Source organism: Pleurodeles waltl, chromosome 6 (genome assembly GCF_031143425.1).
Source record: "Pleurodeles waltl isolate 20211129_DDA chromosome 6, aPleWal1.hap1.20221129, whole genome shotgun sequence".
NCBI classification, from domain to species: domain Eukaryota; kingdom Metazoa; phylum Chordata; class Amphibia; order Caudata; family Salamandridae; genus Pleurodeles; species Pleurodeles waltl.
The window spans coordinates 77,147,940-77,172,859 of record NC_090445.1 but is presented as its reverse complement, the minus strand read 5'-3'; the positions used below and the strand labels follow the sequence as shown (position 1 = coordinate 77,172,859).

Below are 24,920 nucleotides of genomic sequence, written 5' to 3'. Positions count from 1 at the left end.
AGTGCTCCGCACTGGAAACAACAAGCACAAATTAAGCACTGTAGCGGACCCATCTCGGCAGGGTCACGCTCGTCTTACCTTACCCTGTTTACAGACGAGGCCGCCTTCTCGTTAAGTGTGATAGATTCATATCCGTAGACATATGTTTGTGCATATAAAATGGTATTGTTATATATTGTATTCTTTTGATTTAATAGTATAAGCCACACCTTTGTTCAAGTAAACACACACACTTGTCCCAGGACTTGCTGTCATGCCCTTTCATCGTTGTTCACATCACTCCTCAGTTTCTACAGAAGTAATTTTTTACCGAGTACTACATGCATTCCAGAAGCATGACACTGACACTCTTTTTATGTTAACATGAAGGTCCATAACCATCACCGGAAAAAATGAATTTGCATTGTAGGTGTATCACAGGGAGTGATGTCACATGATCTCCGACCTTGATGATGTCAGAGCAAGTGATGTGGCATACACTTTAAAATGAGTTCAGATAGAAAAAGCAACCTCGTACATGGTGAAATCGCTAAAATTGAATAAAGCAGTCCCTGACAATTTTTCTTAGCCCGATCACACTCTGCAAGTGGACTGAAAAGAGCTGGTTTTGTACAGTGTGATTTTAGCTGATTTATTTCACCAAGGCCTATTCCTGTTCTCATCTTGCTTTTTACCCCCTGTCCACTTATACAGCCACACATCAGCACTTCCTTTATTATTCAGGCCACCTTGCTCCATGCCTTCAAGGAATGGTCCAGTTCTAGGATTTTTAGCCTAAATCATTGCTAACAGATGATGCTGTCTACCTAGTTTAATGGAAGTAAACCATGTCTACAATAACCAGAATGAATTAAGGTGTGTCAGGGAAGCCCAGGGCAGGATAAAATGTCCCTGATGACATTGTATCAGGGGGTCACTCTATTCTTCACCATTCCCAATATTTTATGTCCCTCACCCACCGTGGTCCAGGCTGAGCCCTTCTTGTCCTCATCTTCTACCAGGCGCTTCTATGCACTTCTTTCTTCCCTTTTCTTTCATAGTCTTTCCTCCTACCTTTATCCTTTTGCTCATAGCTCTTCATCTCCCTTCGTTTTCCACTCCTTTTCCTCTCTACGGTATTCCAGCTGTTCTCTTTAGGAAGACATTCTTCTCACTCTCCTTCCATGAGCAGTCACGTTCAGCTTCTTGCTCCACGTCCCTTGAGTGGTTCCTCTTCCTCAAGTTCAGTCTCTCCATATTGCCCTTCCCTCATTACTCCTTCCTTTTCACCCACCATCTATACTGACCCTGTAACGTTCCCTCTAACCTTTCTCTCTTCCCATCCTTCTCCCCCAGCCCTTAGCCCTGTCTCCTTTGCTGAGTATATCCTGTCACCGCACCCTCCACTACTTAACCCTTCTAATACTTTCTTCTCCATTCATTCAACTCTTCATCATTTTTTTCTTCCTTTACTCATTCTAATTTAATCTCTTCGGATTCATTCTGTTAGACCTGACAACCTTAGGGTGGTATCTCCCCAACGTTTTGCCTGCCTTCCTCCAATTTTCTGACCTTGTTTTTACTGGTTTTTGGACTCTACACACTTAAACACTGCTGGCCAGTGCTAAAGTGGTTGTGCTCTCTCCCCTAAACATTGTAATATTGGCTCATAATCAATTGGCATATTTAGTTTACTGATACGTCCCTAGTACAGTGCACTGCGTGTGTCCAAGGCCTGCGGATTATATGCTACTACTGGGCCTGCAGCACTGGTTGTGCCACCCACATAAGTACCCACACCCACATAAGTAGCCCCTTAACAATGTCTCAGGCCTGCCATTGCAGAGCCTGGTGTACAATTTTACTGCTACTTCGTCTTGGCATTTAAAACCTTTTGCTGAGCCTTAAACCCTCTTTTATTACATATATGTCACTCCTAAGGTAGGCCCTAGGTAGCCCATAGGACAGGGTACTATTTAAGTAAAAGGCAAGATATATAGTTGTAAGTTTTATCTGTCCTGGTAGTGAAAAACTCCCAAAGTCATTTTTTACTACTGTGAGGCCTACTCCTCTCATAGGTCAGAATTGGAAATTCCGTAATCTACTTTTAAGATGTAATTCATGATTAGAAAGGAGTAGCTGCATCATGTTTCATATCGTTGGATTGGTAATGGTAAATACTCTTTACCAGTAAAGTCAGATTTAATATTAATATATTAGGAATGCCACTTTTAGAAGGTGGGCATTTCTCTGCTCTATGTGCCTTACAGTCGGTCTCAAATACACATCTGGGCTGGATGGCAGTTATACTTTGTCCATTCCATCCAAAGGACTGATTACCCCCTACAGACAGCCTGGCAGACAGGACTGGGTTGAAAGGGATACCGGTGCACAACAAAGCCATTCTTTGAAGTCTCCCCAACTTCAAAGGCATATTTAGGTTTAAGTGCTGGGTCTCTGACCACACCAAATCAAACACTTGTGGACCTACAACTGGACTCTCTCAGAAGAACTGCTGGCCTGCAACAAGGACTGTTACTCTGCTGGACTGCTGACCTGTAAGGACTGCTTTTCTGCTGTACTGCCTTGCTGCTCTCTGACCGTGCTGAGGAACAGTTCGACCCTGCCTTGCACACAAGTGATCTCCAAAGGCTTTTCGGCTGGCCTCCTGTTGCTTGAGACTCAGGGACATAATAGTCTCTACCACTGCCCCTGTGCCTGGTTCCCCTGGAAGTGGATCCACAGACTTGCAAAACAGAAGTCGACTCATAGCCTATCTGCGAGTAACCGAACCAGCGCGTCAACTCAGTGGCATGAGTAAAAGCATTGCATTGCTCTTGGAAGTGTTACATTGCCTTGAGAGCCCGAAGCAGTGGAACTGTGCTTTGCCAGTGCAGCAGTCTACGGAGATCACCACATCCCTCAACTGCGTGGGAAAACCTGTGCATCGCACTTTGGAACTAACGCATCTCGGCTCCACTGCTTGTTTTCAAAACATAAGCATCACAATAAATGTGTGGGACAGATCAATCCAGGTGCCTGAACGGGCCTGTTCGATGCATCTCACCATGCATCTCACTGTTGAGACCAGGAAAGATGGTTTGTGTCCTGGGGTCTGCGTCGATCCTGAAGCTGGCCTGCACTCCCTCGTGGTTGGCCCGAACTTTGACTTTGCCCTGGTCCATGGTGACCTAATGTAACCCCTAAGACCACTATTTGATTCCAAGCACTATTTTGCATTTATTTTTTCAACATTCATATCTCAACTTCTAACCATTGGATTTTTGTCTTAGTCGTCTTAATTTATTGATAAAATTACAATCATTCATCATCATCAATTACACACTGCCTTCTATGTTAAGCGTACCTGCTCTGGGCCAAGCTACTCGTGGGTGAGCACAGGATGATTTAGGTTGTGTTGTGACTTACCCTGACTAGGACTGTAGTCCCTACTCGGACATGGTGCATACCTGTGCCAACTAGAGACCCAATTTCTAACACATTCCTTCTCCATTTAGTTCTGTTCCCTGTGCTTTTCTCCACCCCTCACTTTCCCCTTTCTTTCCACCACTCTCGCTCCCCATTCTCCAAATCTCTAATTCGAGTGTGTCATTTGTCTTCCTTCATCTCTTCTTCTCTGCCCTTCTCCATAACTTTCACCTCTTATTTGTAGGTTTTTACCTAATGCCTAAACTGTCCTCCTGATGAAGGGTTAGAGTCACTTGAAGCAGAATGAAGGATGTTTAAGTGAAAAATCCAATCTGTTGGCACATTTTTGTTACAAGATTTAGGGCCTGATTACAACTTTGGAGGAGGGTGTTAATCCGTCCCAAATGTGACAAATATACCACCAGACGTATTACGAGTCCATTATATCCTATGGAACTCGTAATACGGCTGGTGGTATATCAGTCACATTTGGGATGAATTAACACCCTCCTCCAAAGTTTTAATCAGGCCCTATATGTTGAAAATCCTACCATGAAAGCAAGAGTCTTGGGAAAACAACGAACATGCAGCTCAGAAGGATTATTGCTCTAATGCAGAGACACAAATAAATTGAACACAAGATTGCTCAACAACAAATAAATGTACTTAGCACTACCCAGCACATGGTGAGACAGCACACGGGGCCAAGCTCTGCTGTGAGCCACATTTTGACTACAAACTTGGTTTGTGTGTATTTGTCCAGTTGCATCTGTCAATTAGAAAGAACTCAATTAACTTAATGAACCTCAATGACTGGTTAAATAAGTGTGTGAATCAAGGCAGTGGCGTAGCGTGGGTTGTCAGCACCCGGGGCAAGGCAAGTAATTTGCGCCCCCTAACCCGTGGATTTTAGCACTCGCGAGTGCGAGCGCGCGCCCCCCCCCCCCAGATGTTGCGCCCGGTGCGGCCGGCCCCCCCTGCACCCCCCAAGCTACGCCACTGAATCAAGGAAGTGTAGTCCAATTTACTTCAAAGTATGTAAACCATTCCTCTTTCATTAGAAGATCTGCCTCATAATGGGTCCGCCCCAGAACCAACGGATGACTTTAATACATATTTCTGAGGCATTAGAAATGTGAATATGTGGTTTGTTCTTATGTTGAAGGTGAAGTTCAAGAGCCAGCGAGAGCAAATCAATAATGAGTTTGAGAAGCTTCAGGTGTTTTTGGAAAAGGAGAAATCTCGGTATCTCAGCAGCCTGGAGGAGGAAAAGAAGAAGCGTCTGCAGATCATCAAGGAGGCAGTAACCAAATTAGAAGAACAGCAATCTGTGCTTAGGAGAGTGATCACAAAGATGGAACTGAAGTGTCAGCAGCAGGATGTGGAGTTACTGACGGTAAGAAAAGGTTATAAATCTATAGAACAGAAAGATCAGCAAACGGTCATTAGTATCACAAAGTACCGACCTGATAAACCTGATCCTTTGGGAGCGATGTATGCTTCTGCGCCTCTTGGCAACTTATGCATGAAGTAATGTGTTGGGTGAATGTAAACCCCGAGAAAGGGGAATGGGATAAGAGAGAAAACAGAGACTCTGGATATCATCATTCTGAACACTGTTTGCAACTGGAAGAGCACTGACAACTAAGGACAAGAAAAGTCTTTAGTGTTTTTATAGATAGTACTACAGCACCTGATTTCTAAAACAGTACAGGATGTCCCTAAAAAATGAGTCTTTGGTATCTCCAACTGTTGATGAAACTCTGCTTCCCCCTGCAGACAACTGCCTTCTGTGTTATGTGAACATGCATTGTGATTTATGATGTATTCAAAGCAGGCTCATAAATTGTAGCATAATAAATGTACATTAGTATTATAGGGTTCACCTGATGGCAAGCAATCACTTGTCACTCCAACTGTAACTTAGTATCAAGGGAGCTTCCAGAGACTGAAGAGATGAGGATCCTTTGTGCTCCCTATGTAAAAAGATGCACAATATGTGAATTAAAATCCTCAAAGGTTGACTTCTGAAATAGTGTTAGGAAATACGAGATAAAAACAAGTGGTTTCTTTAAGTCTTTCTTCTACTCCGTTGGTTAAAAAAAGTTAATAACAGTTTGCAGCAAATCTTGATTATCTGTTAAGGATACTCTGGACCACGAGGAGATTTTACTTTGTGCTTTCAAAATGTCCTCCATGCCTTGCATTCACGTGAGGGCCCTGTGGCTTCATGTGACATGCAGTCTGCTTGACTGAACATCTGCGTTTCACGTACTGCCTCCAGAGACGATGGGAACCCTCTCTCCAAGCAGTGCCAACACTCTCTGCAAACCACCAGCCTTTCCTGCTTCTGAATGCTTACGCCAATAGACAGTTTGGAGCATCATACCTTCGCATTCTGAGTGCAAGAAATTCAGTGCAGGCAACAGATTAGGCCACTTAGCAGCCTGATCACAAAGACAGAGAAGGTATCAGTGGCAGGATGTGGAGTTGCATGGTGCAATTTAAAAAAACTGCAGTACACTCAGGCAGACCTGCCTCCGCTGCCCTTTTGGCCCCTACACTTCTTCACAGGGTTTAAAATAAAAATGACCTAGGCAGCACTGCCTACCCTGTCTGTCTCTGCCAGTGGGCATATCAGTGTGAAATAGAGTATCATGATTGTCAGATCACATACATTCAGGGTAACTCTAAACAAGAGTTTATTTTAGTTTTCGCAATTTTTTTAACATCTCTTTATCACTGGTGCATTACTCCATTTAAATCAGTAGAGCCGGGCAAAGACACAAGGTTTTGAAATGCACCAATTTATTTGGCCCTGAAGACTTGGAGTGATCTCACAAAATGTAGAGTCAGTGGATTTTTGATGTCTCCAAAACCCTTTATTAAGATCTTCAAGGAACAAGGCTGGTACCCAGCTTCTAACTTCGCTGGATTAAGATGTGCCTTCTCGCCTTGATAATCTTATCTCATGCCTGAATGACATTCACTGTCATCTAACGATGAATGGGTGTCAACGTTTCCGGGATGAAAGGGCAGAAACCGAGCTCCTTTTCAGTAACCAGAAGTCAGTCAGCCAATAAAACTTTATCTGGTTAAAAAACCATGAAAGAATACAGTATAATTCATTCAAGTAAAATACTGCAGTATATATGTCTCAGTAAAGTTAAAACCGTGAAAAGCTATTTGACATATGAAAATATTCTACCAGCAATCTGTGTGCAAATACTCAAAAGCAGCAACCGATAGCAACATTATGTAACCTTGCTATTTGGACATAAAGGGGGTTATTCCAACTTTGGAGGAGTGTTAATCCGTCCCAAAAGTGACGGTAAAGTGACGGATATACCACCAGCCGTATTACGAGTTCCATAGGATATAATGGACTCGTAATACGGCTGGTGGTAAATCCGTCACTTTTCCGTCACTTTTGGGACGGATTAACACCTCCTCCAAAGTTGGAATAACCCCCAGAGTGGCTTTTGTGGATTCTGAGTCACAAGAACAGAGGCCAATGCCCTTTTCATAGTAGGCTTCTTTTGGATAAGAGACCAGCAGATGGATGGAACCTTACCAAATAGTACCTTTAATATCTTGGATACAAGTATGGTTTCATATAGTTGGTAGCAGTTGGTGGAGTGTGGGCCATTAGCATTTTCTTGTCATACTCAGATGCTACTCTTTTTTTCAACATTAAGGGCAGAAGAACAATTTTGGCAGAAGCTCTGGCTGATGGACTGATACTCTAGGGTTTATCAAAGAGTTCCAGTTGTCCTATTAGATAGAATTGGGCCTTCACATAAGTTAGAGGCTTTGTCTTTTTTAATGCAGTCACCAGTCACCACTTGTGACACTTCTGGTCGTGCCAAATCAAAAACCACAACATGGAGGGTGCAATCTTTATAATATCTTCTACATAATGTAATCCCAAATCCTTGTGACATATGGAGGTGGATATACTCATAGGATCTCAAAACAGCCTACACAAAAATATATTTTCACCAATCCATAGCTGGGCAATATCAGAGGGTCCCCAAATACCTGCACCGTATGTAGCGACCGATATACATCTTGACCTAGAGATTTTAATTATCACTTTCACTAGCAGCAAACTTAAATGTTGCAGCCATTGACTGTTCAAATTGAGATCTCCTTACTCTTACCAAATGTTTCCCGGTACCTTTATTTTCAAAGGGTATCCCTAGGGGTGTAAAAGACGGTACACACAGCAATTTGGTGCCACTAACAAGGGATGTCCTCAACTTACTCAATGGCCGGCCGCAAACCATAGTAAATGATTTGGATTAATCCATGATCACTACAAAATTGTCCAGTAGTTTTGCAGGCCCAACCCCGTCCTAGATAATAAAATACAATCATCTGCATACCTAAGTACCCCAATGCTTGTTTCCCAACTTTAGTGCATCTGCCTCTATTTCCAGCAAGTATGACTCAAAATCATTGATATAAAGGCTGAATTGGAAGAGGGCCAGGACGCAACCTTGTCTAACGTCCGACCTGATCCTAATGGGAGGAGTGCACTTTCCATTCGGGCCATATCTAATGCAAGCCTTTAAATCCTCTTTGAGTTTGATAAGTAAGTGCACAATCTGAGGATCCACTCCTATCACCAACAACTTCCCTTTATCAACGTTAAGAAACGTAGAGCTAAGGTCCTTAAAGGCATGATGTAGTCATCCTCCCTTTGTCTTGGTATATTTACTAATAAAGAGGTGGAGGTTCCAGCACTGATCTACGGTTCCTAAGCCCTGGCTAAACCCATACTGCACTTCTGATAAAGTCTCAATGGCCCAAGACTCAAATCAATCTATCAAGATTCTACTCATCACTTCTTGTGCTATGCAATACGTTTATTAAAAGTGGGGCGCAGAGATTGAGATTGTTTTTAAAGAGATCAATAGGAGCTCTATCTCGGTCAGGTCAGGTGCCTTATTACTCGGACTATGTTCGATTGCCAAGATAACCTTTTTTACGGTAATTGGTGAGAGGCCTCCTTTCCCTGGACTTGTGATTCTTATCACTGTGTTACTGGCCGTATCTGCCACTGCATTAGATTTATAGACCTTGGTAAAGTGTATCACCCATAGATGTGGTGGTGTGATCACATCAAGGCTAGTATTATGAGCATTCTCAAAAGAAGAAGAATTTACAATTCTCCGAAGTAAAGAGATATCATTAATGCCGCTTGCCATACATAGATGTTCCTATGCCTCCTGTATTATGGTTTCTTTCCTCACCTTGATCGCATTCTTTTAGCGTGATCTGGACAGACTTAATTCCTTTTGATCCATTGGTGGCTTTTGAATGGCACTAATTAGGCCCCATGCACTTGTAAACAGGACCTATCAAACCATTTTCTTTGCTTTGGCTCCCCACGAGGTTGTAATGACATTAAGAAAACTGTTACAAGTTTACAGATTTCATTATAAGCCCCCAAGGTGCTTAACAGGATTTGTACTCCAAACAAGCCATTAACTGTCCCCATTCTAACAGCCAGGGCTATCAAAAGGTCCCCAGGACCAGTATCAGACCATTTGTGGCAGATACCTCTAATCTTAGTAGCCTTAATTGGGGGAACAACATAGGTTTGTTGTGGTTGAAGGAGACCTATAGATAAAGCCAAAACTAAAGGGTTGTGATCACTCTGACAGCTCTGGGCGATTTTCATGTTAGGAACCTTTTTGCCCCACTTTCTTGATATAGCAATAAAATCAATAAAGCTGCCAGAACCCTTCCCCGTAAAGGTAACTTGGTTAGTAACTGTAGCCTGGGCTATATCCAAGGTAAAAACCAGGTTCTGTCTACCACATGGGTTGTGTTCAAAATGCAAATAGTCCACAATATCATTCTCCTGTAAGACACAGATGGCATTATTAGAAGTAGTACATAGTGGACAATTAAAATCCGCTCCTCATATTACAACAAACCCCCCCTTTAAGCCGTCAAGCACCATATTAAGCACTGAATAAAGTGAATCCACTATTGAAGTGTTTCCACAATCCGTTGACGTGCACCATGTCTCCTTGTAGACATTCGATATCATGACTTATAATCATGTTAATCCAGTTAGCTTTGTTCAGCTTGCTTTCACTGCCAACAACATTCCAGAAGAGCAAAGTGAAATCTGACACGGGGCATAGTGCATGTTTTAGGACTTCGAGCTAATCCTATCTAGTCTGAATGAGTAGGGGTTTGTAGTTCAGTTCAAATTTAATTTTTAGATGTCCTCCTGATATCGTCAATGTAGATATTGTCTTGTGTCTGTGGTGACTGGTTAGTACCTCATGAGGTTGTGCCAAACTTTGTATGGGAGCAGCTTGCCAAAAAATTGGAGACTATGGCCACTGGGCCCCTTTAGCCTTTCTCGGTTTTCGCTGTGATCCAGAGCATTCAGTATCCGATTTCCTGCTCCAACTGATAGTTTCGCCCTCATTTTGACCATGGCAGTCTTTTGATCGCCAAGATTAATGTGGCGGAATAAGCGGTATCTGCCACATTTTAAGTGTGGGGGGTTGGCCTCTGCCAACCTGCCACATCACCACTCATACCGCCATGGTGGTATGAACCGCTGGTCTGGAGATGTTCATCTCCGATCTGGTGGCCCACAGAGTACCATCTGTGGTATTATGAGCCGGCCTACCACCATGGTTTCCTCAGCGGTAGCAATGCCACGAAAACCATGGCGGTAGGGCCTACCGGTGTCAGGGAATCCCTGTCACCGGTAGATGGCTTCCCACCCAAGCATCTAACCCCCCGATCCTACCTCACCCCCCCATCCATTCACACATACCCCCACCCCCCATCCATTCACCCCCACCCCGATCCATTTACATACACCCCCAGTCCCCATACATGCATGCACTCGTAGACACGCACACACTCAGTCACAACACCCATTCATACACACGCAGACATGCACCCACCACACAACTGCTCCCACCCTCCACAGCCATACACGCACACAGCCACACACACTCACATCACCCCCACCCTCCCACAGTCACAGTGACCACACATACACACTGACATCCAAACATGCATTCACACAGACATGCGGACACGCACTCACTTCAACATTCATACATTCATTCATTCACACGCATACAACCACAACACTCACATTCACACACACATTCATACACACACGCAGACAACACGCATTCGCACAAAACATCTCCCACCCTCCAACCTTCCTCCTCTGTCGGACACCCGATTTACCTTGTCCGGCGAGGGGTTCATCCGGCCGGGAACGGGAAGGGGCGCTGCTACCACCGGCAGCACCCCACCAGCAGGACACCACTAAGCCGTATTAAAGGTCATAATACGGCTGCCGGTGTCCTACTGGTGGGGTGTGCAGGTGGTACCACCGCCAGGACGCCACCACCCGCCAGCATGGCTACTGCCGGATTTCCACCCACAGTGTGGCGGAAATCCGGCAGTTGCCATAATATGGCGGGAGGAAGACCGCCAGCACTGGCAGTGTTCTGGCGGCCGTGGCATCGACAGTATTCTAAGAATACCGCTGATGTCATAATGAGGGCCTTTGTTACATCCAACTCAACCTGCGCTAAAAGAGAAAAACTATTATAGGTCAGAATGGTGAATGGTCTTAACAAGGGAGGTATCCGTAAAACAGGATTATGAGACACAGCAGGATTTGGCTTCTAGAAGTAGCCTAGGGGAACTGCCTGATTATTACTGTTGGATGACCCAAAACAAGACAATCTGCAACAAGAAACCCAGCAACTGCGAGTCTCTAAAAGTGATGACTAAACAGTCCCCTTCGTCTCTTTTGAGGCTATAGCCTACCCAGAACACTCGGTGACTGGCAATTATATCTTTAAAGAGAACATCAAAGATAGGGTTCCTGAGCGTTGAGCCAATGAGTAGCTTTGTTCTTAACCGAAGATTATCCTCTATTTAGTTTGGGTGTACAACTGGCACATTGTTAGCACAACCACAAGTGGTATGGCTTCAGGAGGTAAGTCCCAGGCATTGGGACTCTGACTGTCACTTGCACAAACAGGCTTAATATTCCTAAATTAATTCGTTTCAAAGTCTTGGGTGGGTGGAAGACCCTCTCCCTGATAACTTTGGTCATCTTATCTTAAGTTGTTTAGTTGCATAGTCCACCCTTCTGTTCTGTTTATAGCTCCCTGCTGTCCCCATACAATTCTAGTAACAACTTTGCTATTAATGTAGCCTTGAATTATCCCTGGGCACTCAGACCCTGCATAGCCAATAGCTGAATGTGATACCTTTGTTAGAAGCTCCTTCAAAACCGACTTTATGTCCTTAAGTAGGGAAAGTACAGGATTAAGCAGTGCCTAGAGCACACCTTCAATGTGTTTGTCACTGGAGATCTTAACTTTTGTACTGGCTGGATTTATGACTTGTTGCTGGGATGAACCAGTAATTAAATGGCTCTCATTTGACAATGTATTATTCGCTGATTTAGTTGGCATCTTGGTAACCAAAGGTGTTTTCCTAAGTCCAGGTTTTACCTGTCACATATTGCCTTTCTTCTTTTTTGTCGCAGATCATTGCACAGAATCCTTGCTTGTATACCATGTGTTGTCTGCAATAATTTCTAGGTCACCAGAAAAAATGCAGGGGTTAGAACCCCCCTCCCACGTCCTCCCAGTATCTGCTCAATACCACTGCAGATTCCACCTTTTGGAGCGCCCTACTAGCGCAATTCAAATGCCCACATTCCTCGCTACAGGTTTAGTGGGGCTTGAAGCCCTTCCCTGCTTCTCCACCTGGCACTTCCACAGTAATAAACTAAGCTGGCATAATTCCATTTGTGTCTCGTTGCTGGAAATGGGCTGTTCTACCCAGCCTAGGTTAAATCTCCTGAGGTGTGGATTTATGAAAATGTATGCTGTGACACCCCCCTTACTGCTGTTACCACATCCTACTTTCACACCTTGGGAATGGCAGGCAAGGCCAGTCATCACAAAAGAAGCACATGAAAACATTATTATGATGTGTGCCCTCTCGCAGGGTGATTATTGTAATTGATCTGGATTTGTTTGGATTATGTAGTAAGGATGGTACCAGGACTGCAGACATTCAACTATATATGACATGCTGACTAAAAAGTGTACGTTATAAAGCCCTTGCCTTATGCATAGGATGTGTGTTTTAGACTAAAAATAATTTCTGAAGGAAAGCTTTGTGATACCCAGAAGTTCTCACTGCCTACGCTATAACGGGAAACTGATGTTGCTTGTATCCATGATCATAACCAGACTTGCTAGAATGAGGAGTTGTTCTATGCATTTTTTGGATCCTAAGCATTGAAGCAGACTCCTTTGACCCCCGTAGCCTTGACAATCACCTAGTGAAGCAGTTCTTCACCTTTCAACTTTTGTGTACTACCACACAATCACTACTGGAAACTGGGGATACAGGCTTAAGATATTTTTACGGATCGAACCTCAAAACGATATATAAAATACAGAAACATGTATGCATTAGACTAATTATAAAATATTGTATTTAATTGACAATGAATTATACAAAAGTCAAAAAATTAATTTTAATAGGGAGATGAAAGCTTTTCAGAATGTACCTTTATTCGTAAGAGATGCACTGATATGCTAAACTGTAGATCATCGTTTTATGAATTTTACTGTTAATGCTTGCTCAGAGTGCACCAGTTGCTTTAATTAAGGCCACCAATCTGTCATACTAAATTCTATTATATTTGCTTAACTCCCACGAATCAGCAAAGGGATACCTATTTCATTTTTAACCTACAATATCAACCTCCTGCACATTTCCAGAACATTTTAAAATATTCCGTTTTCAATTTTGCTCTTTTATGTAGATCTAGTTCTAAACAGTCATGAAGCTCCAGAAGAAAGAAGCAAAGGTGGAGAACCCCTTATTTAAGGGCTCCATTAGTGAAGTCCTTTAGTGATGTGGCCTCTAAAAGCTATCTGGAGCAGGGATTCCAAGTAGATCTTAAGGGAAGAGCTTGAGCCTTGTACCTGCATTGGTACTTTCCTGCGAAAAGCCAGTTTTTACTTTGGAACATTACTTCCTCAAGGACATCAGACTGTGACAGAGTGCACCAATCGCAGCAACTGCAGTGATTGAAACAATGCCTAAGAGCATTGAGAATTTAGTTGAAAACTATTGCGATTGGTGATTGTGGGGCTCTTCCAACAGGAAAACAAATACCAAGTTGACATGTCAACAAATATATATCTACATCAAAAATTGTTGATTACAAAGCTCCAGGTTTCACAGTCTGAACATGAATCATGTCAGTTTTTTGGGCCGATGATTTCCCTAGCCCTTCATAGTTCCAGGGTGGGTTGGTCATATTAGGTACTTCCAGGAATTTGAATATTTTACCTTGTGTTAACCAGGGAATGAGAATGGGTAACAGGCAACCTGAGCCTGACCGAATGATTGGATCTGCCAAAAACCGATCACTTTATGGTGTGCTGTGGTTGTTCCAGGAGTGAGAAAGATCCTAGGTTGAAAGAGGTTGGCCCACACGGAACCATGTGAGAGAGAAGAAAGACAAGGAGAGATTTTTATGTCCGGAAGCAGAGGAGCAGTGCACGCAGCTCTTGTGAGTCTGACTCCGTGGTGACTGAGACCTAGGAAGCCCTCAACATCAAAATCTATCAGAAGGGCACAGACAAGCAGCACTTCTTATTGTTGCATACTTCATGCTGAGTGGATGTGGGACAAGCACAATCGTGCACATCACTGAGAGCAGCCAGCGACCTAGAACAGAGACTAGACAGTCACTCCTGTCAGGCCACTTGTGCCTAATGGCCTTAATATCACCCTTTTCTGTCACAGATTTAAAAGTGAAAGTATTCATTAATACAAGCCAGCTTCTGTACATATTTTTTTTCATAAACTGAGAAGCTATAATTAATTAATTAATAAAAGATTTGTGGTACCAACAAAAAATCCCCTCACCCTCCATTGATTTTGTTCTTCCCCTACCAGATGTCTGTTTTTAAAAATGCCAACCCATTAGTCTTATACCTGAGAGTAACATTCATATGTTACATTTAAATACTTTGTTTATTTTGTGACCTGGTGATTACTGCCGAGTGCCATTTTACCTTGTGTTCTTCTAGATCTGATTACAGAGGTGATATTGGCTTTATATACATGTAGAGTAACGCAATTGCGTCCATAAAGGTGTTCATACTCTCAAGCTCCCCCCCCCCATGTATTGAGAGTTACTCATGTGCCCGTCACATATACCATTTGTATAGTTCAGTGGTTTACCCTTCTAGCCGGTGGAGCACAAATCCTGAGTAATGCGCAGGCGGGTGCTGACCCCTGGTGGGCCACTGGGAGCGGTGCTGGAGGGGTTACAGACATCATGCATGCATGGTCACGGTTTCTCAGGAAGGAGGTAGGCAACTGCTCCTAAAACTCCGTGCTGAGCCCAAGGGCCTTGGGAGTAGCCCATTACACAGCAAGCGTAATTTATTTCACTTCCATACAATGATTTCTTTTTCGGAACTAATCGTATTATCAAGAAAATATATACATTACTTTTGTTAATGTCATATTTTATGGTTGTAGACTCCTTTTACATTAACACATTCATAATTTAATCATGTAAATCTGTTTCTAATATTTTACTTATGACGTTCCGTGATAAAAAGGTGTGTATTAATGAACATATTTGTTTATATGTGTGTACTTGTGAGTTATTTTTTTTAAATATGAATTTTACTGTGAACATAAAGTTAGTCCATTTTGATCTGCTTGTGTTTCTCTCCCCAGGATGTGAAGACCACCTTGAGAAGGTATGTATATTTTCCATTAAATGAACACCAGATACAAAAAACTGAGGAAACATTATGCTTTCTGATTTCTCACTACAGTTTTATTTGGTTATCTGTATCTCTTGGGGGAGCCAGTTTTTTGATGGTTCACCAGCTTCTAATAATGTGCTTATAGCATAGCTTTTCCAGACTTGGTTCCAGGATAGGTGCCTGTTTTGTTATAGATATGTGGAGAAGATTAAATGTGAGTGAAAGAGGGCAGTGTTAGTCTATGTGATTTCGCAGCCAGGGGCTCTATCAGTCATTGCGTGATCCATGTGTATCCAAATTGTATCTGAGCCCCACTTCAACCATTCTGTTATCACCCGGAGTTAGGTGGCCTCATAGTACATGCCTTAGTGTGTGCCATACTCCTATTGAGCCTGGCTTGTTGCAACAATTTTGTAGAATTAATAATCCCGGTTTTGTTCCATATGAACATTGTTAGTTGTTTCTATATTTGTTCTAGGAATGCACTTTCTAATGGAATGGACAGAGTTTACAAAAGTTACAGGAATCTCAGTAAAATATTCATTTTTATGACACTTATTCGTTCTAGCCGAGAGATAAACATTTGTGCCCACCTAGTCAAGTCCTCTTTAACTGAGGAAAATAATATGTAGCAGTCTCACAGTCTTTCAGTTTTATTATTCAGAACTGTCAAATTGACTGCCACCATAATTTCTCTTCTAGAATGCCAGTGGCATCTCTTAATTGATGTTGACTTGAATATTATAAACGATTATGAATAGTATGTATTAGGGTGTGTTCAATCTTTCATCCATTTTCCTTAAGTGTGTTTCATGGAGACATATTGGCCCTAATTAAGACTTTGGGAGACGGAAAAGGCCGTCCGCCGAAGTCCCATGGTCAGGATTCCACCACTGCTGTCCCCTTCCCGCAGCCCCTTTTACGAGATTCCTGCTGGGTCAGCGGGCAGAAACAAAGTTTCCGCCCGCTGGCCCAGCGGGAAACAGCCCACAATATTGACACCGGCTTATAATTGATCCAGCGGCAATGTTGCCTTGCGTACAGTGCATTGTCACCCGTCGCACTTTTCACTGTCGCATGGGCAGTGCAGGGGTCCCCAAGAGGCTTCCTGCACCCCGTCTCTGCCAGCCTTTAAATGGCGGTGCTACCACCATGTAAAAGCTGGCAGAGAGGGGGTCATAATTCCCAGGGCTGCTCTGCTCGCAGAGCTGCCCTGGCGAATTAGGGCCCCTCCAGCGGAGAAGAAGTGTCGGTGCTGTGAGTCCGACTGAGGCGCAACCGCCACGCTCATAATTGTGGGTGTCTGACTGCCACCACAGCGTAATGAGGCCCATATTGTCTGGCTGAAGAAAATGTATATATTTTCCGAACGTACTGCTCTTTTCAATGGGGCATCGACCCATTCTCTGCTTTCCCACCCAATCCCTCTGGGTAGTAAAATCCACAGTCTGGGATTTGAGAGAGATGGCTGTCGACCCTCCTGCGTATCCCGGGGCACATCAGTCCTCAGGCATCTGATGTCACTGATTTCTGTGGTGACGCATCTCAGCTCCACCCTCTCCAGCTTCCCTTGCTTCCATCTCTGCCATTTATTTTAGCCAAGTCTGCTTTTAACTAAATCTTTCTCTAACCCCTAAATGTATCTTGTGGTCTACCCCATCTCCCGCCTATTAGTTCATTTAGTTGTTGTCCATTATGTCAGATACCCTTTATTTAGTTGAGCAGCAATCTTCTTCAATCTGGTATTAGGTGTTAGTCTTACAATTTTGTAGATTTCCCTCTCAAACGCTGTTACCTTCTGTTCATTGTGCCACACCCTCTTCAATAAGTCTTATGGAACTCTTAACTGTCCATTTTTCTTCTGTATCTTCTCACCACAATCTTACCCTTTCTTCAGCTCAGAGTGTGACACATGCCTGACTTCCCTTCACTTTTCCCAAGCGCTATTTGTAATTCTGAAGTGATTTTTAGGGGGCATCTTCACTTTCTTTTAATTCCAACCCCCAGATGTTTGTCCCTTCCATTCTGTCCAAAACCGGACGGACTTTGCCATTGAATTGTAAAGGCCAGAACAAATAGATGTGTACGTCTCTACCTGATGTTGTCTTTTCTCAATTTGTCAGAAATGGGACAAAAAGATCAGTGCTGCTGCAACGTAGCCTGAAAGATAGCTTGAAAATCAGACGAGTCCACTGTAATGCAATTTCTTTTCTCTTCTTAGACTCCAAGAGGACTTCCTTTTTCTTTCTAAAGTAATAGAAATTCTCAACTATGTCCCTTGGCCTTTAGTTGTGTTGCCATTGGGATTGGCCCACACAGTGCGTCTCCCTTGTTTTTGTGTGTCATTTCATATGTTGCCATTCTCGAAACTACATCCAACACACAGCCCACAACATACTCATCCTGCCTTAATTCTCAGATTTTTCTTGCCCAGGTCTGAATGCATTTTCTGCAGACTGTTCTCTATATCACTGCATAGTTCCTTTTGTGATTCCTGTTGAAAGGTGTGCAGTTTGTCTAATAGTTCAGATTTCGTTAGGGCCACTGTTGTGCAGGCTGGCTAAGTACCTGTTGCTCCCTCTTGAAGGCTTCTGGCTCATTTGCACTTTGCAGAGTTCCAGGAGCATTAAAAATGGAAGATATCCGCTCTTGTCCACATTTGTCCACATCTTCTTGTACTCAATCGGGGAATGCAAGTGACACTATTCTTCACTATGCCATGGATTGATGTCTACCACCCATGACCTCTTTAAAGCTTCTAAGTATTTGTTGGCACCCCAATATATTTAAGGAGTCCATATCGCTCACCACTGCTTCCACTGTGCCCCTCCCTCACTTCACTTCGCAGTTCAGGCCTCTTTGGGCTACCCTGCCACACACAACTACGCCGAGGGGATTGCGGACATGCTCTTCTCAGCTGTGGTTTACAGCCTCCTCCTCTCACAGCATTGCCGCCCCCCTATTCTCTGGCAGTGATCTTCATTTGTGGGCTGCTATGGTCCTGCCTTAATGCGTCCTCTCTCCGTTCAGTGTGCACTAATTTGAAAGACTTTCTGGAGTGACCAAGAACAGGTTTTCCGCTGCCCAGTGTCTTCAGGCAGGGAACACTACAGTTGGGGCCTATTTTAAGTTGTTACCAAGCCGATGTTGTGCAGCGCTTTACGCATAATTATCAGTTAGCCACATAATTCATCACGTGCTGCATGATCTGTGGATTTTAACAAATCCATTTGTTTCTTTCTTGGATTAAAAATTACTACTATAAGGAACATGTGTAGCTGCACAGTGGAAGGCCCTGTGCAAAGTCTGATAGGCCATCATTTCTGTTGCTTATTGATTTATTTAGGTATCAGTCTGGCCCTAATGACATGAGACCTTTGCCTAGATATGGTTAATGTGTGTAAAAATGCCCAAAAAGTGAAACAGTGCATTATGCCATATAATGTGCTTTTTCTTGTCACATAGTTTAGTTAATCTTGGTGCATAATTAGGACCTCTTATGCCATGTGATTCCAGTGGACCTGTTTATATTGTTTGTTATTTAATTTTCTTTTGCTCTTTACTTTTACCCTTCTCTTTTTATTTGTTTCTTGCCTATCATTTCCCTTTGATTTTTTCTTTAACATTTTATTTCGTTTGGTTTTCTCTCTGCCAATATCCCTTTCTTGGTATCTGTTTTCATCTTAGGGCCTGATTACGACCTTGCCGAAGGGGATTACTCCGTCCCAAATGGGATGGATATCCCGTCCGCCATGTTACAAGTTCCATTTGACATAATGGAACTTGTAGCACGGTGGGAGGGATATCCGTCATATTTGGGATGGAGTTATCGCCTCCGCCAAGGTCGTAATAAGGCCCGTAATGTGCAAATGTTATTTTATAAAGCAGTTTTTATATTCATTGGCACAGTATAGCTGAATTTAACATTTGTCACAAGTTTGATCCCAGACTTAGGCCCTCATTACAACTCTGGCGGTCGGTGGAGAAGTGGCGGTAATACAGCAAACAAGCCGGCAGTAAAAACATTGGAATTGCAAGCATGGCAGTGACCGCCATGCAAAACCGTCACTTCTCCACTCCGACCGCCAGGGTGGTAAAGACCGCAGGGCTGGAGACTTCGGTCTCCAGCCCGGCGGGCGTTACTACACCGCCGGCGGCATCACGACCCCGCATACCGCCATGGATTTCGTGGGGTTCTGTACTGCCACGAAATCCATGGCGGTAGGCAGTATCAGTGCCAGGGAATTCCTTCCCTGTCACTGATCGGGGTCTCCACCACCCCACCTCCCCAGAGTCCTCCCCCCAAACCCACGACCTCCCTACCACTCCCCAAAGGTGGCAGGACCCCCCCTCCCCAACTCCACCCTCCCCACATTGGCACACACACACACCCCCCTACACGCACACTTACACTACAACTACACATACACTCACACATACACACAGACATACACACAGACATGCACACAGACACGCACACATTGTCCAAACACACAACACCCCCCCGCATGCATACACGCACTCACACACCCCCTCTACACACTCACACGCACACCCCCATGCACGCACACAACACCCTCCTCCCCTAACGGACGATCACCTTACCTGGCCCGGTGATCCTCCGGGAGGGAACGGGATCCATGGGGGCTGCTCTGCCGCCAGCTCCCCGTCACCAGAACATCGATACACCAAATCATGGGACATGATTCGGTGGGCAGTGTTCTGATGACTTGGCAGTGGAGGTGGAGCTGCCTCCACTTCCCCGCCGACCACCAGTGTGGCTGCTGGCGGTTCTCTGTCCAAAAAAGGGCAGAGGGCTGCCAGCAGTCATGATGTGCTGTGCAGAAAACCGCCTCCACTGCCCGTCTTCAACACGCCGGTACCTCGGCGGTCTTGCTGAAAGACCACCGAGGTTGAAATGAGGGCCTTAGTCTTGTATCCTTCTGATGTTGATTACTAACATACCTTCAAAGTGGGTTATGGTGCTAATTATTTACAACATTTAGAAACGGTAGTAGTGTGGTATAAAGAGCTTTATCAAAACAAGTTGTTCTTAATATTAGTCAGTTTTCAAAACTGTACTTTTTATTTAATTACATGACAGTAAATAATATTATTTAAACAATTCATATATTTTGAATTGTAAAGTAGAATTGAGAGTTTGGTTTTCCTCAATGTATATGTTTTTTTTGTCCTATTCCTATCTTTGATGTGAGCAACATTTATTTATTTGACAACACAGATACCCAGTCAAACACTTCCCTTTAGGAAATTACTCTGTTTATTTACCTAGGTGCTCCCCTTGTCCAATCCCTTGTATTCATAAGTCTTATATTCCTTATCTCACAGTAGCGATACCATTCCGTTCCTTATCAATGAGAAGTATATTATTAGTTAGATGTCTCACTGTGCAGGCTCCATTTTTGTTTATACACTAGTTGTCCATTCCTCGTTGATTCCAGAGTAGATGCCCCCTGCCCTCTACTCCTCTTCCTCTCATTTTTGTGAGACAATACAGTATTCCTCAACCACGCTTACCTTCTGAGCAGATGGGATTTGACAACATCCCCTTATATTTCTTTTGAAGGTATGAAAATATGAAGGATCAGCATGCAGCTTATGATACATTTAAGGGTGAAGAAGAGAAGACAGACAAGGAGGAGGAAGTGGATTTACAGATGAAGATAATTGAGTCACTAGGTGAGAAACTACAAACTTGTCCTAGTGTTACTATAAACAGTGTCCAGTAAACCGTAAATGCCCTCATTTATCAGATCAGAAAAGTATTTCGTTGGCACATATTTGTGTATGTTGTTTCTAACAGGCTTAAATCCCAAACTATAAAAGAGTTTCAGTGGATCAAAGCTGATAATAAAATTAATGCAGTAATTAAAGACAGCTTTGGATAGCAGACCTGCAGCTTGTAAATTCTCTAACATACCTGCATATTTATGCAACTAATGTTGTGGTGTTCATAGCATCAACATCATAAGAAAAATATGCTGAGTGGACCTGCTGTGATTTGACCGGTGACATGTTAAACACAGATAACTCTGTGAATGACTTTACCCCCTCTGCTTTCATCTTACAACCCAACCTATATAGTCGACATGAATCCATAATAAAAGGCAATGTTAGTTATATGTTGGCTTATATGCCAAGTGATATCAGTTGTTTTAAATATTAAGTACATTGTACTGTATCTCTCAAATGTTTTTATGACCTAGGTAGGGAACACCTTTGGTCAGACCCCATGGAGTCCTATTTTAGGCCCCCAACACCAATTTCACCCGTGTTTTTCCTGACAGCTCAGATGTTAACACTTGTATTTAAATCATAAATAACAGTACACAAATCATGTTATTAAGGAACACCTACCTAGCCCTCTCAGATCTGCCTGTATGTCTTCAGTTCTTAATTGGCTTTGTCATATCTTTGGTACATTATTTCTACATGCAAAAGCTTTATTAATTCATGTAATTAATGAGGCAACAACAAGGGAGATCAAATGAAGAGGTTTATTTAGGTCGCAAACCCTACACCATGATCCAAGCAGGGCAGGGCAGCTGATTTCTCTCAACTGACTCGTAGCTCCTCCAATATTCCCTCATAACCTCACACTGTTCTGTGACCCAGCATTTCCTAGCCACAACATTTCCAACATTGTACCAGAACACCTTACACTAATAACCAGAAAGTTAACAGGAAAAACAGTGAAAGAAAGCATAATATTTGCAGAGGAATGAACATCTGCACCTACAAAAGTATACAACTTTTAAATACAAATTAAATTGCAAAAACATAGTAAAAATAGTAATCATGTGTAATCTTTCATCCAAATGTCTCCTGCAAGGTCATCAAACAGTTTCGTGATGATTCTGGATTCAGTGGTATCCAACACATTCCGTCTAGTCAGTCTGGACGTACTACAAACATCTCCATTTAATCCCATCACTCCATTGTTCCAAACTTCTTAATCACAAAAGGTCCAGCAAAACTGTATTGATCCTTCCATTATGCTTTCGTTCCATTTGGTTAACTTTTGATCCATTTACTGACCTCAACCATTTGTTCAGGGGTGTGTCACTCAGGTTAAGTTTCTTCCTTGTTTGCTGCTACTGCTGTTTGGGTCACTAAAAATCTATCATGTGTCAATCTGGATCGACTTCCTGCCTGCCAGTACTGGGGTTGGATGGGAAGCCTGCTTGCTTTCTCTCTTCATTTACACCAAAAACTGGGGCACCCTGTATTCCCAATAACAAGGGTATTTAAGTACATATGTAAAAGTGTTCTGCCAGGAATTGGTTAGAGCAATGTGTCTTCCAATGGGTAAATCTCAACATATAAGATAGTATGTCAAGTAGAAAGACAATTCTCCAATAAATGATGATGGTTGATTTGCATTTCAACAATGAATCGCAAGGTTATAAACTGATCATCAAAATACAATCAAACGTTGATGCCCCACGTGCAGTACAGTGAGCCATAATACACAACAAAAAGGTATAAGTAATTAAGTAAGTAATATATATTTACAACATATTTATTGTGTCGTTACCCATAGGATAATGAATACATCAGTGACAGACACAATGATATGGGCATTTGAGTTTGAAAGTCCTTCAGTTAAAGATCTGGGCAGACCCACTGAATGTCCCTTATATGGCTCCATGCCATCAGGTCAGTGTTGGTGGTGGGTTGTCCTGATGGAGGTCTGGCAGCATCTGCTTTGCCTTGCATATCCTGACATTGGGGTGAATTGTTGAATGCCACCCAGACTAGGACAGATAATGTAATAACATGTATCTGCACACACCGGTGTAGTGGGCAAAGGCACTGTGTGGCTATTCCTGCCCTCCTGGGACTGCACTTGGGAAATCCATTACAATATCTAAGGAATATGCCTCCTCTCTGAGAACAACATTAAAACAATTTACTTCATTTTTTTTTCTTCTTTTTGTCTGTGTAGTATACACTTACGAGCACTCTTCAGAGAAGCAATAAGGTTAAAGCTTCTGTAATGAGGCACTATCCTCAAGACGTGCTCATGCAAAGGTCCAGAATACCTACATAAATTGGTCACACATACCACCCCCAGTCTGAAACTTCCACTTGTTATCAGCTCACCTTATCCTTGAACAGTCATCAAGAGATCAGATTGTGGAATACCCTCCCCCCCTTCCTTGAGATCTGAACCCAACTATTTACAATTGAGGAAACTCTAGCAGTCAGAACTACCCAGACTTGGTTTCTAACTGAAATGATCAAAGACCAAGGGTTCCACTCCAAGAACATTAGACATGGGATCCACCCTTCGGATTGGAATGTACAGTGTCAGCTGTAACATATCCAAAAAGTAACACACAGCATTATGACACTCTTTCACTAAAATAATTAGTACATAGTTACATTTAATTCTCGCGGTCAAAAGAGATTTTCAGAGCTGTTAGAAATTGGCTTAATGGTGGTGGGGGGGTGATAATACTCAAGTAACAATCACAAACCTTGTCAGGGTGAAGCACAAAAGTCACAAAGTAAACCTGTGCTTAATAATCTGGTAGCTTGGCGAGTGAGTGCAAAGGGAAGCGTAAAGGAGGAGAAATGTCTCACATACAAGTATCGCTATGACAAAAACCACGTGGACAATTTCTGGTACATGTCCAATCTCTTGGGAAATTTAGTTCAATATTGCTGGCCTGTGGAAAGCATTTTGCACCACATGTGCTTCGTGAGCTAATCATCTCACAGCCCCGACCATTCAGGGGTCTGTCAATGTCCTGTAAGCGTGGAGCACCACATCTCTGTGAATATATCAGCACATGAGGGCAAAAATGCCACAAAATGAGATGAGGGGGGTGTACAATAGAAACATGGAGCACGTGCCGGCATCTGCCACAGCACATGGGGCAGAGAGGGAAAGACCATACACACACTTGAGTACTTAACAACAAGCAAAACAAAGTTTCCTAAAAGTGAGCAGTGGAAGGGAGAGAAGCCAGGCCTTTGGAGAGATGGTAAATATGCTATGTGGCAGAGGGGAGGGACAAACACCAGATGGACAAGCTGGGACAAGGAAAACCACTGAAATGAGTGACAATAAAGGCAGCCAATGCTGTTCTTGATGCGCCCACTGTATGTCTCATGCAACCAAATAACTCACGCTGCTAGATAGTCTCGGCCTAAAAATTAAATACAAGTGACTGTTTTCAGTGGACTGTGGATATGTTATGGGCTAGGTGAAGAGTTGGTTTTAGGTTATGGGACGGGGCGAGGTAAGAGTAGTGGTTGGGGTTAAAGACTAGAGTTGTGGTTAAGATCAAGGAATGGTTTAAGTTGATGGTTATCGTAAGGGACGAGGTTACGTTTGTGGTAAATACTGGGTGTAGGGTGAGTTATAAGAAGGCTATGTTACAGATAAATTCGGGTTAGGATTTGAATAAGGGATAATAAGCAGTTAGAGTTGGGGCTTTATTATGGGTTCGGGGTAAATCCTTTTTCAGCGAATTAAATTTTATAACATTTTCCCTTACAATATATCTTTTTAATGGTAAATCGTGATTGTAGATCTAAATTTGTGTTTTTTCTCTTTATGTTTACCCCTTCCTGTATTTTTTTGTAGAGTGGAGATGGGCCCGCAGATTTGCAGGTAAATGAAGTTTGTCTTTTCTTTTGATCCTTCCCTTC

General features: G+C 43.0%; 1 protein-coding gene across 1 annotated transcript in view; it reads left to right on the top strand.

Moving 5' to 3' along the window:
- The window catches only part of LOC138299239 (E3 ubiquitin-protein ligase TRIM39-like), a 115,078-nt gene that overhangs the window by 53,604 nt on the left and 36,554 nt on the right, over window positions 1-24,920 (top strand). The window contains exons 3-6 of the mRNA XM_069237366.1: window positions 4,574-4,804; window positions 15,205-15,227; window positions 20,824-20,936; window positions 24,856-24,882. Of these exons, the coding sequence (XP_069093467.1) occupies window positions 4,574-4,804; window positions 15,205-15,227; window positions 20,824-20,936; window positions 24,856-24,882 (394 nt within the window). The remainder of the gene's footprint in view (window positions 1-4,573; window positions 4,805-15,204; window positions 15,228-20,823; window positions 20,937-24,855; window positions 24,883-24,920) is intronic.